This window comes from Anarhichas minor, unplaced genomic scaffold, assembly GCF_050575085.1.
Source record: "Anarhichas minor isolate MPS153535 unplaced genomic scaffold, ASM5057508v1 ptg000024l, whole genome shotgun sequence".
Lineage (NCBI taxonomy): Eukaryota > Metazoa > Chordata > Actinopteri > Perciformes > Anarhichadidae > Anarhichas > Anarhichas minor.
Genome location: NW_027466470.1, coordinates 734,910 through 752,500, shown reverse-complemented (window position 1 = coordinate 752,500; position 17,591 = coordinate 734,910). Strand labels below are relative to the sequence as shown.

Here is a 17,591-nt window from a genome sequence, read left to right as displayed (position 1 = left end):
ACAAAGTCGACCCGATTCAAGACCGAGGGCCTTTTTAAAAAAAACGACTCTCCGACCCGGCTAGAACCCGGTGGGTTGAGCCTGATTCTCCAGCACGTCCCGCGTCCTGAGAAAGACGGCATCAAGTGATGAAACTAAAACTCTAAAGAATTCATGTCTGACGTCAGAGACGCGGTCAGCAGTGTGTGGTACAGTGTGCTGTCATAACACCAGTGAGTAACAGGGTGCTATAAAGGCTTGATGCTTCTCTGGCGCTGCGTTTTCCCGTCAGACCCTGAACACAACAGCAGCTGCTGCTTCCAACAAAGTGCCACAAGCCATTTTATAAAAGCTTTCCTTTTCTCCTCTTTATTTCTGAGCAACAACAGCTTTTTTAAAGCGGTGCAGTGAATTATGGTGAAGCTTTGTGCGATCTGGTTCCTTTGGTGACTTCATTTCCTCTGCAGAACGTGTGTCGGTGTGTCGGTCGTCTGCAGAGCGAGGAAGACGCCAACAATGTGAGCCGTTCAGAGGTTCATGAATAAAACACGAGGCTGCTGAGTGACGGCTAACACTCATTTACATGACGGCTGTTTTCTGCCTTTTAAATATTTAATAAAAGCTAAAGAGGGAGAACGGGATAACACTACGGTGAAGTTATGAATATTAATAGATATTCATGCAGGATGCAACGAGTGTTGACTATGATCGCTGTCGGGACATTAACGTGACACGCCTTAAACGTGACGACGACATCTTATCATTTTAAAGAGAAAATTCAATATTTTAACACCCATTATGCTTATTGGACTATTTTTAAATAAAGACATGAATAAATAATATTCATCATTGGCAAATTCCTGTCAATACTTTGTTTATTCTTCAGTAATTATAAACTCATATTTTATTTTATGATTTCTTGACTTTTGTCATTTCTCTGCCATCCGACCATTTTCTATTGTTATTATTTTATTGATTTTTAAGATATGCATTCAAAAAAAAAATCAACCTTAAGTTACAATGAGAAACAGGATGAAATATATATAAATATACAAACACCGACCGTTCTTTAGTTGTTTAGCTTCAACAGACATGATGTGAGGATCATAGTGCAGCTGATGATAATCAGGTTTTCAGACTAAAAGTGATTCAGAGTTTTGTTTTTAAATCACATCTTTAGTCTGTTTGTGTGATGTATTTATTGTTGTGTGACTTGTTGCCGTGGACACAATATAAAGCAGATCGAGTTCAGTTATAATGTGACGAATAATAATCCAACGTGCAGACGAACCACGAAAACATATGAATATATAAAATATAATAATAAGTACAACAAACAAGCATGAGAAGAAGCTGAAGCAGCAGAACTGATGTTTTTACTGAACAATTTAAAAGTGATGAATTAAAGAAGGAAATTGTTTAAAAAGCTCTCTGATTATTGATCAACATCAGTCACACCTCAAGTTCTGCATCATACAAAGGAGGAACATCAGTGGAGCCTGTGAACAATAACCACATCTATATGTGTGTACACACACACACACACACACACACACACACACACACACACACACACACACACACACACACACACACACACACACACACACACACACACACACACACACACACTCCTGTGAGTCCTCATGTCGCAGCATTCTTGTTGACTTCAGCTGTAAACTATCGATGGAGCACCAACAGAGCAATAAGCACGCGGGACATGTGCGATGATATTGAAGCATTAATTAGACTTATGAGCTGTAAAGGTCACCAGCAGCATCACGCACCACAGGAGGTGATGTGCTCATCACGCAGCTTCACGCACATTATTTCTCCAGCATGAAAGTGAGCGTTTGAAAACGGGGTGCATGGCGCGCGCCCCCTCATCAGACGCAGAGCACGCGGCGGTTCTTACCTGTGCAGTCCTTCCCTTTGCCTTTGCACTCTCCGCTCTGAGGGTAATACGACGCACGAGCCTCCGGCAGGTAGAGCAGCACGGACAGCAGGCAGGCGGACGCCAGGAACCGGGCCACCCCACCGGGACGCCCGGGACACCTCCCAGGGCCTGACACCATGACGATGAGGATCCAAACCCGGTACACGGATCACTCGGTTATTCTCCCCTCGGTTCAGGTGATTCGGTCACGTAAATCCTCGCGGTGAGGCTGCTGGGAGGAGAGCACCAGACGCACGGAGCGGTGAAGATGGAGGAATGTGAATCCGCGTTCAGGAAGCCTCGGAGGTGGTCCGGTTCTGAGGCATCACCGCCATCCGTCCTTCCTCCGCGTGCTCTTCTGTGGCTGTATCTAAACACAGCTTGTAACGATCCTCCGCCCCCCCCACCCCCTCACCACCACCCTGGTAGTCTGCAGATGGATCTCGGGCGCTCCGACTGCGGGACGAAGCGACGCTTTTCCGGGGATCCAGCGGAGCGGAGACGCGGTGCGTAAAAAACAAAAAGAAGAAGAAGAGCAGCGAGCTGCGAACCCACAACAAAGAGATCCGGACTGAGGAAGAGGACAGACAGAGGCTCGGTCACGTGAGGGGATGCAACGCGCCCCCTTCCCACCTCCACGCCCCTTAACGCACGCGCGCACGCACACCTGAAAGCACAAAAAAACGCAAACACGACAGAATGCAGAAATGAAGCGTTTTTAAAGGCGCTGCAGCGGAAACGTGTCAACAGAAACGTCATCATCATCTTCATCATCATCTTCATCATCATCATCTTCATCACGGAGGACTTCATCTGATTTAGACTAGTTATTAATTAGAGAAGTTCATATCCTGATCACTGACCAAGAGAGTCTGAAGGGTCCAGGATCAGACCTGTAGGGGGGCTCAGCCGTCAGTATGTGACATGGGGGGGGGGGGGGGTAGTTTGGGGGTCCTCCTCAGGGCTTGTGGACTGCTGTTTAGAAGCCTATAGTTGACATTTTAGCGGTCACACTTTTGTTTCTTTTGGCGTCTCCATCTTGTTTTATGTCTCTCACCAAAAAGGTTACAATTAACTCTCATGAAGTGAAAACACACTGAAAGGGTTTAAGTTATACGTCATACCTGTCAATCACAGTAGCCCCGCCCTAAAGCATCCCCTGCTTTATGGTCTGTTTGACTCTAAATGGACCATAATGTACTAAATGAACATCATGCTGTATTGAAGAAGACTTGAAACTAGAGATTGAGACCATAAACTCATGTTTACAATGTTTACTGAGGTAATAAATCAAGAGAGAAGTAGAGTCATTTTCTCATAGACTTCTATACAACCAGAGGAGTCGCCCCCTGGTGGACACTAGAGAGAATGCAGCTTTAACACATGAAGCTTTGGCTTCACTCTAAAGAACCGGAGGTTTCCTCCTCCTCCTCCCTTGAAGTTTTGAGCATCAAACACTTCATTTCCTGAGCCGTCATTAAATTCTCTCCCTACTTCCTCTCCTCCTTTCTTCTCCTTTGGTTACCAACGACTAACATTGAAGGTGCATGCTGCCACACCTACTGTATGAATAATACTGGATATTAAAGCTCTTTGAACCTGTAAGTTTGTCTCTAACAGACAAACCAGACTCCCTTTAGAAAACCTCTCATTTCATGTTTCATTTCATTTGAATATTATCATATGAATGTTTCAGCGTGTTGACTTAATAAAGAGAAACATATTTCCTCATGTGTTTGTGTCTGAGGGACTGACGGGGACACGATCTCTGAAAGTGGTCCAGTATTGAGGGAGAACGCTGCAGACGATAGTCGTGCTTGTTTTTTGCTGCTAACCAGCTCAGACTGTTATTAAATAAAAAAGCTTTTTATTTCTCTGTGGGGTTCTTTTCATAATCTTGTCAGATAATAACAATCTGAGTCTGTCAGCGGCAGCAACAACGTACATTGACGTGAGGAGTTGCCTGTTGGTGGTTCTCCTTCAAACTGGACCAGTTTAAAAACCTGCAGGTTGAAAAATACCAAAGTTACCCTTTAAGAAGGTCCCAGTCTGGAGACCTTTAGGGGAAGCTTTCTGATTGGTCGGTGGTTTTAATAAAGGTTAAACTCATCCTCTGTGGAATCTGTAAAAAGTCACCGAACTGTTTCAGAGTTTCAGTCCCAGAATTCAAACAGAGGATCATCAGAGCTGTTTAAACAGGACCCACCCCGACTCATTAAACTCTCCGTGTTGACCCGATTCATATTTAGCTCAGATCGGCTCCACCAAGACGGACTGCTGGACTAAATTGTTGAGCCAACCTTTCATCCAGCTGCTGGTAAGTTCATTTCTCTCACATGGAGGAGGCGGAAGCAGCAGCAGCAGCGGCAGCGGTAGATGCGAGTCCTCTGCGGTGCTGTTGGACACGGTTGGTTCCACGCCGGCGGCTCTAACAGCTCTCCCGGGCGCTATCGCCAACCTGCCAGACGGCAGAGTGGGAGCGAGTCTGCTCTAAATCACTCACTGCGCTGCTGATTAGCTTCCTCGGACGAGGTTAAAGACCTTCCAGAAGGTACGGTGGTGTTGGAGGGACCGCAAATAAAGAAGTCTGCCCTGATTTATTTCACTTCACACCGACACTCAGCCCAGAGATCAGACAGGCTGGGAACACACAGGACTTACCTTCATAGGGTGGCCGAGGTTCTCTTGAGCAAGGCACCGACCCATCCTGAAGAGTCCCTGAGAGAAACCAAACAGAATGACAATATTTAGTTAAAGGTGGATGAAAAGCAGCGCGAGGTCGGATCAACACGAGGTTTCATTCTGAGTCTTTGTGTTTGTGTCTCCTGATGAACATGAGTCCAACATGCTCTCTCTCAGCTCGGTGTTTGGTCTCCTCCACCTCCTGAGAGAACATCTGTCTCTTTAGCTGCTGAACGCTGCTCTGTGTTCACCAGCTCGTCTCTGACTGAGTCCGTCAGCTGTTTGATGCTGAGCAGGTAGAGTTCAGAGGCTTTTCACTGCTGCTTCTCTGAAACCGACGCGACGCAGTCGGTCGCCAGGAAAACATGTTGGAATTGTACGTTTGGGTCAAACAAACACAGGACTTTCACTCAGGACACTGTGTCCAGTGTGAGACAAAAAGTAAATGTTGGCTTTATGTGCTCGTTGCGTAACGTTACGTAAGAACGTCTGCTACGGTTGTTATTTGTTGAAGCTAGTTATGTTCTTACATAACGTTATGTTAGGAACTCTGCTAGGGGCGGATGATATTATTTACTCAGTTACGCGTAACAAATTTGGCCACGAGAGATCGTTATTTATCTACGCTAGTTACATTGTTACGTACCGTTACGTAAGAAAGTCTGCGATGGCTGATCGTATTTACTGATGATAGTTACGTTGTTGCGGATGTTACGTTGTAAACAAGACTTTGTTTGTCTGGTGGAAGACACTACATCCTCCACTCTGTGTTTATCTTTCTCTGATCGATCCTTCTGCAGAAACCAGATCTATCTGATAAAAGTGAAATAACCAGAAGTGGAATCGTTGATACCTAAATCTTCTGCAGAGGTTTTGTCTTTATTTCTCGCTAAGCTTCATCTGCTTTGTTCTCCTGTTCGGGGTTTTAATGGTGGGATTATTGCTCCCACCATATGTCTGAAGGAGAGAATTACAGATTACTTGGCGCTGACGGGCCGATCACGTATTCATTAAGGGTTTATTTTACGGGCCTGAAGGATTTCCTAAGAAGTTTAAAGAAAACAATCTGGTAATTTGGCACCAATTAGAGACAATTAGAGCAGCAGGGGACACGTGAAGCATGTGTCCGAGCTAAACATGCGAGTAACAAGAAGAGGAAAGTTCTCAATATGTGAAATATATTGAATTCATTTGTTCTTTGGTGTAAAAGTGAAGTTTACCTTCAAGGAAATTCCTGCTTTGTCTAATAATTAAAATGACGAACAAAAGAATAAAACTGATTCCAACAGGAAACTGACTTCCTGCTTCTGCTCAATCTCAGAGGTACATGTTGTACTTTATACTGTACTACATCTCAGAGGTACATGTTGTACTTTATACTGTACTACATCTCAGAGGTACATGTTGTACTTTATACTGTACTACATCTCAGAGGTACATATTGTACTTTATACTGTACTACATCTCAGAGGTACATGTTGTACTTTATACTGTACTACATCTCAGAGGTACATATAGTACTTTATACTGTACTACATCTTAGAGGTACATGTTGTACTTTGTACTGTACTACATCTCAGAGGTACATGTCGTACTTTATACTGTACTACATCTCAGAGGTACATATAGTACTTTATACTGTACTACATCTCAGAGGTACATGTCGTACTTTATACTGTACTACATCTCAGAGGTACATGTTGTACTTTATACTGTACTACATCTCAGAGGTACATGTCGTACTTTATACTGTACTACATCTCAGAGGTACATGTCGTACTTTATACTGTACTACAGCTCAGAGGTACATGTCGTACTTTATACTGTACTACATCTCAGAGGTACATGTTGTACTTTATACTGTACTACATCTCAGAGGTACATGTCGTACTTTATACTGTACTACATCTCAGAGGTACATGTTGTACTTTATACTGTACTACAGCTCAGAGGTACATGTCGTACTTTATACTGTACTACAGCTCAGAGGTACATGTCGTACTTTATACTGTACTACATCTCAGAGGTACATGTTGTACTTTATACTGTACTACATCTCAGAGGTACATGTTGTACTTTATACTGTACTACAGCTCAGAGGTACATGTTGTACTTTATACTGTACTACAGCTCAGAGGTACATGTCGTACTTTATACTGTACTACATCTCAGAGGTACATGTTGTACTTTATACTGTACTACATCTCAGAGGTACATGTTGTACTTTATACTGTACTACATCTCAGAGGTACATATAGTACTTTATACTGTACTACACCTCAGAGGTACATGTTGTACTAAAACAGTATATCTTTGTGTATTTTGTTTCTGCACATGTACAGTATGTTTGTTTTCTGCAGCTTTAAAGGGTTAAAAACAGCTACAGTCGTAAAATGCAACACACACATTAATGCAGCAGTAATATTAATCAATCAATACTTTCACATGAACTACTTCAAGTACATTCTGCTGATACAAACGTTTACTTAACTAAAGTTTTAAACGCAGGATGTTTACTTGCAGTGGAGTGATTCCAGGTTGTGGGAGAAGTAAAGTAAAGGAATACTTCTTCCTGTCATTCTGCTCACAGTCTCTGACTGACGTCATGATTATGTATAAAACACAAGGTTCATTCTCTCTGCAGACATTTGAGGAAACTCTGTTTTGTTTGTACAGTTATGTTCTGGCTCCAGTAACTGACCCACAACCCCTCCAGACCGCCTGGTTCCTCTCAGCCCCGGTGGGTGGGCTGCCTGCCTGCTGCAGTGGATGGGGGGGGGGGGGGGCACAGGGCCTCATGGCCTAAGAGAGGATGGCAAATCGGCGATACTAATTCAATTAAGCTCCACGATAGTTCTCTCTAATTGGCTTCCTGCGTTGAGGACTCTGGGAGTCTGTCGTCTGAGATGATGTGAGAGCTGAAATACTGACTCACTGACGTATGAAACCAGTTTGTTCCTGTGAGGTGAAGTAGAATAAAGTCCGTTCAAACATTCATCAGATCAGAAACCTCCACCAGAGGGGGGACAGGATCGGTATCGGGTTTTTTTATTTCTGATCCAGATTGTAGCGTGCAGACTCCAATTTCCTCCACCATCTGTAGCAGGAGCTCCTCTACCGGGGAGGGTGGCCCCCCCTCTGCTGCTGATAACAAGAGGGGGGGGGGTAATCCAATCCATCCGGCAGGCCGGAGAGAGGAGCGGGGGAGGGGGTCCGGTTAACCCTTCACTAATCACGACCCATTTAATCTGCGTCCTCAGAGATCCGTCTGAAGTTCTCCTGAGAACAAGTGATACAGGACACGGAGGTCATGCTCAGTGTCTGAACAGTGCTTCTGAGAGGGGGAGACCGAGTGGTCCTCATGGTCCATCATGTGTCCTCATGTGTCCTCATGGTCCCTCATGGTCCATCATGTGTCCTCATGTGTCCTCATGGTCCCTCATGGTCCATCATGTGTCCTCATGTGTCCTCTGCACATCCAAGGGTGGGTTACTGAATGGGCCTTCCGGGTCCTCAAAGAGACAACATGTCTCTGTCAAGATGACACTAAAAGAGACACATGCTGACAGGAACTACAAAGACGCAAAACTACAAAGAAACACAAACAACAAAGACACATGAAACAACAACAAACAGACACGCTGAGCTTTAGAGGAGTTCCTCTGTATCCAGACTTTATGCTAAGCTAGGCTAACCACATCCATTTCCATCAACAATTTTAAAAGGGAATAAACTCATTCAGCACATAACTATCAACCTGCTCCTGATTGGTTAACAGATTTATCTGCTTGTTGAAGTAAATCTAGTTATTTTTTATTATTTTAATAAATCGAACTTATTAACTATTGTTATGTCTTCACTTGAAGAAAGAAGAACATTATTGTAAAGTACTTTATGATCTTTTTGAGGGTTGTGTTTTCCAGCAATGATTTAATCAATTCAGTCGATTATATTTATGTCGGCTAATATCATAAATTATTAACTGACTATTAATCCCAGTGGGAGTTTGCAGCCACGTTAAATAGACATGTTCTTGAAGCACATTGGCTGCTTTAATATTTCCTTTAATCCTTGAATCTGTTCTGGAGGTGAAACGTGACACAGTCGGGTTGAGAGTTTGAGTCCCCGTGTCGTCCTCTTCCATTGAGCTCAATAGACTCCAGAGTCCTCTTCTCTATAATTAATGAGGCAATAACGTTGAAACAGGCCGACCCTTTAGACTCCGCATGAAGAGCATGAACTGAAGAAAAGGACGGTGCAAGTTCATGAAATATGAAATACATGAATGTCACGTTATTAATCAGCTTTAGTGGCAGTTCAACGTGTCACTTTAACAGAAACGTCAGATAGAAATCGATGTTCACTGTCAAACAGATGGAATGGGAAGTGATGGAGTCAGTCACCGGTTTGTCGATTCTGATTTTGCATTTTACTTTTATTATTATTTCTTATTATTTCCTCTGATTTTATACAATGTCTCATGTGTTTTTATGCACGTTTTTATTATTCATACATATTTTATTAACATTTTATAATTATCAATCTATTGTTGTATTTTATTTGTATTATTTTCTTAATTTAATTTAGTGCACATCAGTCTCTTCATATTCTCTCCATGTGTTGAAGAAGACTTGAAACTAGAGATTGAGACCATAAACTCATGTTTACAATGTTTACTGAGGTAATAAATCAAGAGAGAAGTAGAGTCATTTTCTCATAGACTTCTATACAACCAGAGGAGTCGCCCCCTGGTGGACACTAGAGAGAATGCAGCTTTAAGAGCAGGAGGCTTTGGAAAATCTAAACAGAACTGTAAAACACAGAACTGTAAAACACAAAACCAGGGTGAGTAACAATGTTACGGTGGTTATGTCTTTTAAAAGAAAGATCTGGTACTTATTCAGTCTCAAACTTAGTACCGACGATTTAAAAACGACAAAACAAACGACCAGACATAACTGTGTTCAATCAAAGAACAGAGGAGAGTAGTGAAGATATATCGATCACCGAACCAAGAGGCACAACTGACGTGACCACCGTTGCTCCATCGTGGTTAAATAAACACATTTCCTCAATTAAAAACAGTAAAACTCAGAGAGTTCTAGGTCACAACTCCATGGAAACAGATTTTAAATGAAAGAGATTTGCGTCCCTCTTGTCTCATCGATTTTAAACGGATAATTCCACGTCTTCCTCCGACCTCGTGAACAGAAAGCGTCTTCTCTCTCCTCTGTCACCTCACAGCCGAGCTCATTACAGCTGAAAGCATGAATCTGACTCAGAAGCAGCCACGTTTCCTCCTCCAGACCAACGGTCCCATCACAAAGGATCTCCTGTAAAATAACAAAATGTAATCAAGATGAGGCACAGAGGAGGTTTATAACCTCACCTTTGATTTCACTACGATCGACTGAACGATGGTGTGGGTTAAACTCCTCTGTAACGTTCACAACGACATTTTAATCGCTTTAATTACAACAGGAATGAGGACTCCATGTTGGATCGTACAGAGAATCAGTCTCACAGCTGCAGCTAACGCATTCATTTATTCATCTTGCTGGTGTTGTTTTTTGCGCTCCCTGTGGACACAAGTGGTAGTGTTTCATATTATTATTACATCATCAAATGTATTAATTTACAAATATGTTTATACATATTTTTCTTAAATCTGTGATTAATGTTAATGAATCATTCTGTGACCGTCTGCCTCTTCTAACACACCACACCGTTTCCCATCATGCTTTGCTCTCCACCTCATCGCTTCATTGATCACCGTTTATTGATCTCTCCATCGGGCAGTCCGTCGTATAATGAAGTGGACCGAAGACGGTTTAATCCTTCAGTACAGAGGATTTACTCACACCACCCAGACTTCCACCCCCCCTCCTCAGACCCGCACCACCCAAACCTCCACTCCCCCCTCCTCAGACCAGCACCACCCAAACCTGCACCCCCCCTCCTCAGACCAGCACCACCCAAACCTGCACCCCCCCCCCTCAGACCAGCACCACCCAAACCTGCACCCCCCCTCCTCAGACCAGCACCACCCAAACCTGCACCCCCTCCTCCTCAGACCACCCAAACCTGCACCCCTCCTCCTCAGACCAGCACCACCCAAACCTGCACCCCCCCCCTCAGACCAGCACCACCCAAACCTGCACCCCCCCTCCTCAGACCAGCACCACCCAAACCTGCACCCCCTCCTCCTCAGACCACCCAAACCTGCACCCCTCCTCCTCAGACCAGCACCACCCAAACCTGCACCCCCTCCTCCTCCCTCCAGCTCTTCCTGAATCTTCCTCCTGGTGACAATTGATCCACTGAGCTATTGATCAGAGACCGAGCTTACCGAAGCAGGGTCACCAGGATCAGGCTTCATGGCAGCACATTCCACCGCCTGCTCCTGAATCACTGAGTAGAACAATTGTTTGACTCGTTTACATATGGAGTGCATTTCTTAAGAGCAGGAAGGAGTTTTAAAAAATAAAGGAAACAACATGCGTGGGCGGACAATTTCAGCTAAAAGCCGTGATGATGAGTGTGAACGACTGGAACTGAATATATCTGAATAATCAACATCAGGACATCAGTTAGGTTTAGACAACAACACCAACAGTTAGGTTCAGACAACTAAACCAACAGTTAGGTTTAGACAACAACACCAACAGTTAGGTTTAGACAACAAAACCAACAGTTAGGTTTAAGGTACAAAACCAACAGTTAGGTTTAGACAACAACACCAACAGTTAGGTTTAAGGTACAAAACCAACAGTTAGGTTTAGACAACAACACCAACAGTTAGGTTTAAGGTACAAAACCAACAGTTAGGTTTAGACAACAACACCAACAGTTAGGTTTAGACAACAAAACCAACAGTTAGGTTTAGACAACTAAACCAACAGTTAGGTTTAGACAACAAAACCAACAGTTAGGTTTAAGGTACAAAACCAACAGTTAGGTTTAGACAACAACACCAACAGTTAGGTTTAAGGTACAAAACCAACAGTTAGGTTTAGACAACAAAACCAACAGTTAGGTTTAGACAACAACACCAACAGTTAGGTTTAAGGTACAAAACCAACAGTTAGGTTTAGACAACAACACCAACAGTTAGGTTTAAGGTACAAAACCAACAGTTAGGTTTAGACAACAAAACCAACAGTTAGGTTTAGACAACAACACCAACAGTTAGGTTTAAGGTACAAAACCAACAGTTAGGTTTAGACAACAACACCAACAGTTAGGTTTAGACAACAACACCAACAGTTAGGTTTAGACAACAATACCAACAGTTAGGTTCAGACAACAACACCAACAGTTAGGTTTAAGGTACAAAACCAACAGTTAGGTTTAGACAACAAAACCAACAGTTAGGTTTAGACAACAAAACCAACAGTTAGGTTTAGACAACACCACCAACAGTTAGGTTTAGACAACAACACCAACAGTTAGGTTTAGACAACAACACCAACAGTTAGGTTTAGACAACAACACCAACAGTTAGGTTTAAGGTACAAAACCAACAGTTAGGTTTAGACAACAAAACCAACAGTTAGGTTTAGACAACACCACCAACAGTTAGGTTTAGACAACAACACCAACAGTTAGGTTTAGACAACAACACCAACAGTTAGGTTTAGACAACAACACCAACAGTTAGGTTTAAGGTACAAAACCAACAGTTAGGTTTAGACAACAAAACCTAACAGTTAGGTTTAAGGTACAAAACCAACAGTTAGGTTTAGACAACAAAACCAACAGTTAGGTTTAGACAACAAAACCAACAGTTAGGTTTAGACAACAAAACCAACAGTTAGGTTTAGACAACAACACCAACAGTTAGGTTTAGACAACAAAACCAACAGTTAGGTTTAGACAACAAAACCAACAGTTAGGTTTAGACAACAAAACCAACAGTTAGGTTTAGACAACAACACCAACAGTTAGGTTTAGACAACAAAACCAACAGTTAGGTTTAGACAACAAAACCAACAGTTAGGTTTAGACAACAACACCAACAGTTAGGTTTAGACAACAACACCAACAGTTAGGTTTAGACAACAAAACCAACAGTTAGGTTTAGACAACAAAACCAACAGTTAGGTTTAGACAACAAAACCAACAGTTAGGTTTAGACAACAACACCAACAGTTAGGTTTAGACAACAACACCAACAGTTAGGTTTAGACAACAACACCAACAGTTAGGTTTAGACAACAACACCAACAGTTAGGTTTAGACAACAACACCAACAGTTAGGTTTAGACAACAACACCAACAGTTAGGTTTAGACAACAACACCAACAGTTAGGTTTAGACAACAACACCAACAGTTAGGTTTAGACAACAACACCAACAGTTAGGTTTAGACAACAAAACCAACAGTTAGGTTTAGACAACAACACCAACAGTTAGGTTTAGACAACAACACCAACAGTTAGTTTTGTACCTAGTGTTTTTGACTAAACCTAACATTTAGGTTTAAGGTACAACACCAACAACAAACTAAATGAGAAATTTGTGTAAAATCAGCAGAAATAGTGGACGAACTTGTAAAACAATAAGAACTCTGGAGGTTAAATAGAAGTGATTATCTGAGAGACTGACATCGGTGAAATAAATAACAGGAGGATTTCTTCTGAATCTACTTAGCGCCGTATAAGCCATTCACCCCCCCCCCCACCCCATCAGACTCAGAGTCTTACTCTGCTTTAATTATTGGATTTGTTTGTTCTTCTCCTTTTGTTTGCTTATGTACAAGTGAGAAATGTGAAGCTTTGACTGTTTCCACGAGCTCTTAGTAATAAAGTTAACGATCATTGATCAACTTAAAAAGATGACGTCACTGATTAATTGACAGGCGACACTTTGGTTTCTAAATTTAAAGAAAGAGTTTTGTTGAAGTGTAATCCTGCAGAAAGACATAAAGATAAAGACTATTCTTAAATGTTTCATTTGTATGCGACTAAATAAATACAATTAGAACTCTGATGTAAATATTTTAATTCTTATCCAGCCCACTCAAGTAAAGTACAAGTACCTCCAAATAATACTCGAGTACAGTATTTAAATAAATGTACTGAAGACATACGATATTAAAAACTGAATACATTTACAAGCAGATGTTTGTAACTATGACTCATCGTTTATTCTGTGCAAAGATCACGTTTTCTGTTATGATGAGAAAAAATAAAACACTGAACATTGACAGTATATATATATATATATATAAATATATATATATATATTGTATAGATCAAAGGGGAAGTTGATGAAACTCTCTGACAGACTAAAACATTTCTCTGTGAGGTGATAACCGCCGACGCAATCCTCTGTTTTAACAGGAAGTGGGTCATTTGACATTTTCCACAGAAAAACAACAATAAGAGTCGAAGTCTTCAGTCAAGACAGTGAAACATGAAAGCTGTTTTATGTTTTATGTTCCTTATTTAGACTTAAAAAGCAGCGTGAGGCTCCTTGTTGTGCATTTAAATAACGGTCCATATTGTCCAATACTTTACAAAATATCTAGATTAAAGAAAAGTCCCATAAATATAATATCTATATGTATATATAAACGTATATATTTGAGCAGTTGAGGGACGTTGTTGCATGAGTATTAATATGTAGTATTATTATCAGCAGCAGAAGCAGCGTTTCTTTCTTTGTTCAGTTTGTTGTAAAAGGTCGCCCCCTTGTGGAGACTTAAAGTACTACTCCAGTTAATACCACAGTGTTAAATACTCTGATACTAGTACAGTACAAGTACAGTACAAGTACTTCCATAGATGGACGACTGAACGGGCCAACAGGGCTCAGGACCAGGGGCCCAAATAGTCAGGAGCCCCCCTGACCATCACCTACAACATGTCACTGAAAGAGACACCGACCACAAAGAGACACAAAGTGTCCACAAAGACACACAAAGTGTCCACAAAGTGTCCACAAAGAGACCTAAAGTGTCCTCAAAGACATACAAAGTGTCCACAAAGAGACACAAAGTGTCCACAAAGACACACAAAATGACCACAAAGAGACACAAAGTGTCCACAAAGACACACATAGTGTCCGCAAAGACACACAAAGTGTCCACAAAGACACACAAAGTATCCACAAAGACACACATAGTGTCCACAAAGACACACAAAGTGTCCACAAAGACACAAAGTGTCCTCAAAGACACAAAGTGTCCACAAAGAGACACAAAGTGTCCACAAAGACACACAAAGTAGCCACAAAGACACACATAGTGTCCACAAAGTGTCCACAAAGACACAAAGTGTCCACAAAGTGTCCACAAAGAGACACAAAGTGTCCACAAAGAGACACAAAGTGTCCACAAAGACACACAAAGTAGCCACAAAGACACACATAGTGTCCACAAAGTGTCCACAAAGACACAAAGTGTCCACAAAGTGTCCACAAAGAGACACAAAGTGTCCACAAAGACACAAAGTGTCCACAAAGTGTCCACAAAGTGTCCACAAAGACACACAAAGTAGCCACAAAGACACACATAGTGTCCACAAAGTGTCCACAAAGACACACAAAGTAGCCACAAAGACACACATAGTGTCCACAAAGACACACAAAGTGTCCACAAAGACACAAAGTGTCCACAATGAGACACAAAATGACCGAACAGAGAAGCTAAAGGGAAGGTCAAGAGAATAAACCGTGTTTCTTTGTTCAGGGCCTCGGGGCCGGGGTGTGTTTGTTTGTTTGCATCATGACACACGACTCACACCATACTTGTGATTGGTTGGAAACATCACTGTTCACTGTTCACCCTGCTGCTGTCTGCAAAGAGATGCACTGAACCAGCAGACTTCAGATCAGCTTCTGTCCTCTGGTTGTGAGACTCCTAAAATCATCCTCCGCCCGATAATACACGTAGGTGTGTTTGTGTGTTTGTGATGTAGCAAAATGCGACTGCAATCTGCATTTGGTTGACAATAACACAACCTTGTAACCTTGAGAGGAGCAGAAGTATAAAGTAACACAAAGTATTCCAACAGCTAAACTGTGATTTTTAAGTTCCTAAAGGTTTGTTTTTACACAGGAAACAGTAATACTAAAGGGACTCTGTTGTCCGCTGGGTGTGGGAAGTTAAAGCGAAGCTGCATGACGTTCAGTGCAAAAACAAACACACCCACCACAACCAATGTTGTCCTTGAGGGCCGGGTCCCAGGAGCCCCCAGCTTCTTCTGATCATGTGTGGATCAGATGAAGACCTGCATGTTGACCCAGTCAGTCCTGATCCAGGGAGCAGCTTCAGGTAGAAACATTCACTCACAGTAAGATCAACACCATGAGAATGATCCTTTAACACACCTTTAAATAGATGATGTGAACTCTAAGGAGCCTAAAGGACTGAACTCAACCTGCCCTCTTGTTTCTCTTTCCCTCCCCAACAGGTATCCTGATAGAGCTCCATTACAACACACCAGTGTCCCTTCATCACCATCATCATCATCACACTGTACTCATTCTGACTCAATCACACATAATGTGAACTATGGATGAGGTCAAGGAGGATTTCTCATTGTTTGTGTTTGACCGTAAAGCGTCGTGTTACGTCTAAATAAGTCCCCAAACCCGGTTAAACGCCGACTAATCCTGGTAAATATTAACTGAGTCTGGTGGAAGAACCACAGATAACTTATCACCGAATAAACACTCGTCCCTGAGGCGACATCGCTTTACTTTCCATGAGGATTATATATCATGAAGATACGCTGAACACTGGCTGAACTTCATGTGTTTTTATAAAAACTAAAGAGAGCAAACGGGACGAGCTGGCAGGAAAACGTAAGCACTATTTGTCTTGTAGGGTTGGATCAGAGATGTGTTGAGGTGGCTGTTCTCAGTGTCCAGCTGCTCCAGTAGTTACGGTGCGTTCACTGTTATCTCAGATGGAGAGTAAACAGAAAGCATGTCGACAGTAACATGTACTGTGTTCAGAAGCTTTAAGTGGATGTTTGAGGAGAAACTGGTGTCTCACATGAGAGGAAGTGGTGGAAGAAAAGTACTCTTTACTGCAGTAACAGCACCACACTGTGAAAATACCTCAGTAAAAGTATGTAAGTATATGTAATCAGGAAATATGATCAACAGATCTGGTGTTATATGAATGTAGTGCAGTCAAAAGTACAATATCTCCCTCTGAGATGGAGTAGAAGTACAACGTTGTAAAGTACTTCTATGAAACTAAACTAGCGTTGGGAGTTCCCACAGCTCTGCTCACTAATCCTCGTCTCCTCGTCTTTCTCAGGGACTGGACCCTGGCAGCGCTGTCACATGACACCAAAGCTCCTCCACAGCATCTCCTCACGTGTTGCCTTCAAGTCCTCCTCGGAAAAAAGTGAGCTCTCAGTTTCTCTGGTTGACCCTTTAGAAAACCTCTCATCTTACTGCAGCAGGTCTGACAGTCTGAACCCTCTCAGTCCTGGTTCTGGTTCTTCCGTGCCTCCCTTCCCTCCAGCGGGTCCAGCAATACGTCCTGGGTCTCCAGCAGAGAGGTGTCGGGTCTGTCCACGGTGGAGCGGTTTCTGCTGGTGGATCTGGGACTGGTTCATATCGAGGACCAGGACTACACTGAGACTGGTTCAGGACCAGGTAAAGGTTCCTTGTGTGGTCTCCCTCTTGAGTTGTGTAAAACAGACTACACGGTGGATAAAGTGTTTGAGATGAGACGAGGAGGAGAACATGCTGAAGATCGTACAGAACAGAACAGGACGGTCGGCCTTGTCATACTGCATTTTATTGTATGTTGTATTTGTTTTAATGTTTTTTTGATGCAGCTTTAATGAGTTAAAAGCATCCACAGCAGTAAAGTACAACGTACACATTAATGCAGCAGTAATACTAACCCAGAAACAGTTTACTGCACTATCAACACTCAACACAATAATCAATAAAGTATCAATACTTTAAACACTTTAACTACATTTAGCTGATAATACTTACATACTAATATTTAAGTAAAGGTTTG

At 42.3% G+C, this 17,591-nt stretch overlaps 1 protein-coding gene across 1 annotated transcript in view; it reads right to left on the bottom strand.

Moving 5' to 3' along the window:
• Positions 1–2,558, bottom strand: part of tmeff1a (transmembrane protein with EGF-like and two follistatin-like domains 1a) — a 53,429-nt gene extending 50,871 nt beyond the window's left edge. The window contains exon 1 of the mRNA XM_076098434.1: positions 1,895–2,558. Within this exon, the coding sequence (XP_075954549.1) occupies positions 1,895–2,054 (160 nt within the window). The 5' untranslated portion in view covers positions 2,055–2,558. The remainder of the gene's footprint in view (positions 1–1,894) is intronic.
• Between the last annotated feature and the right edge of the window lie 15,033 nt (positions 2,559–17,591).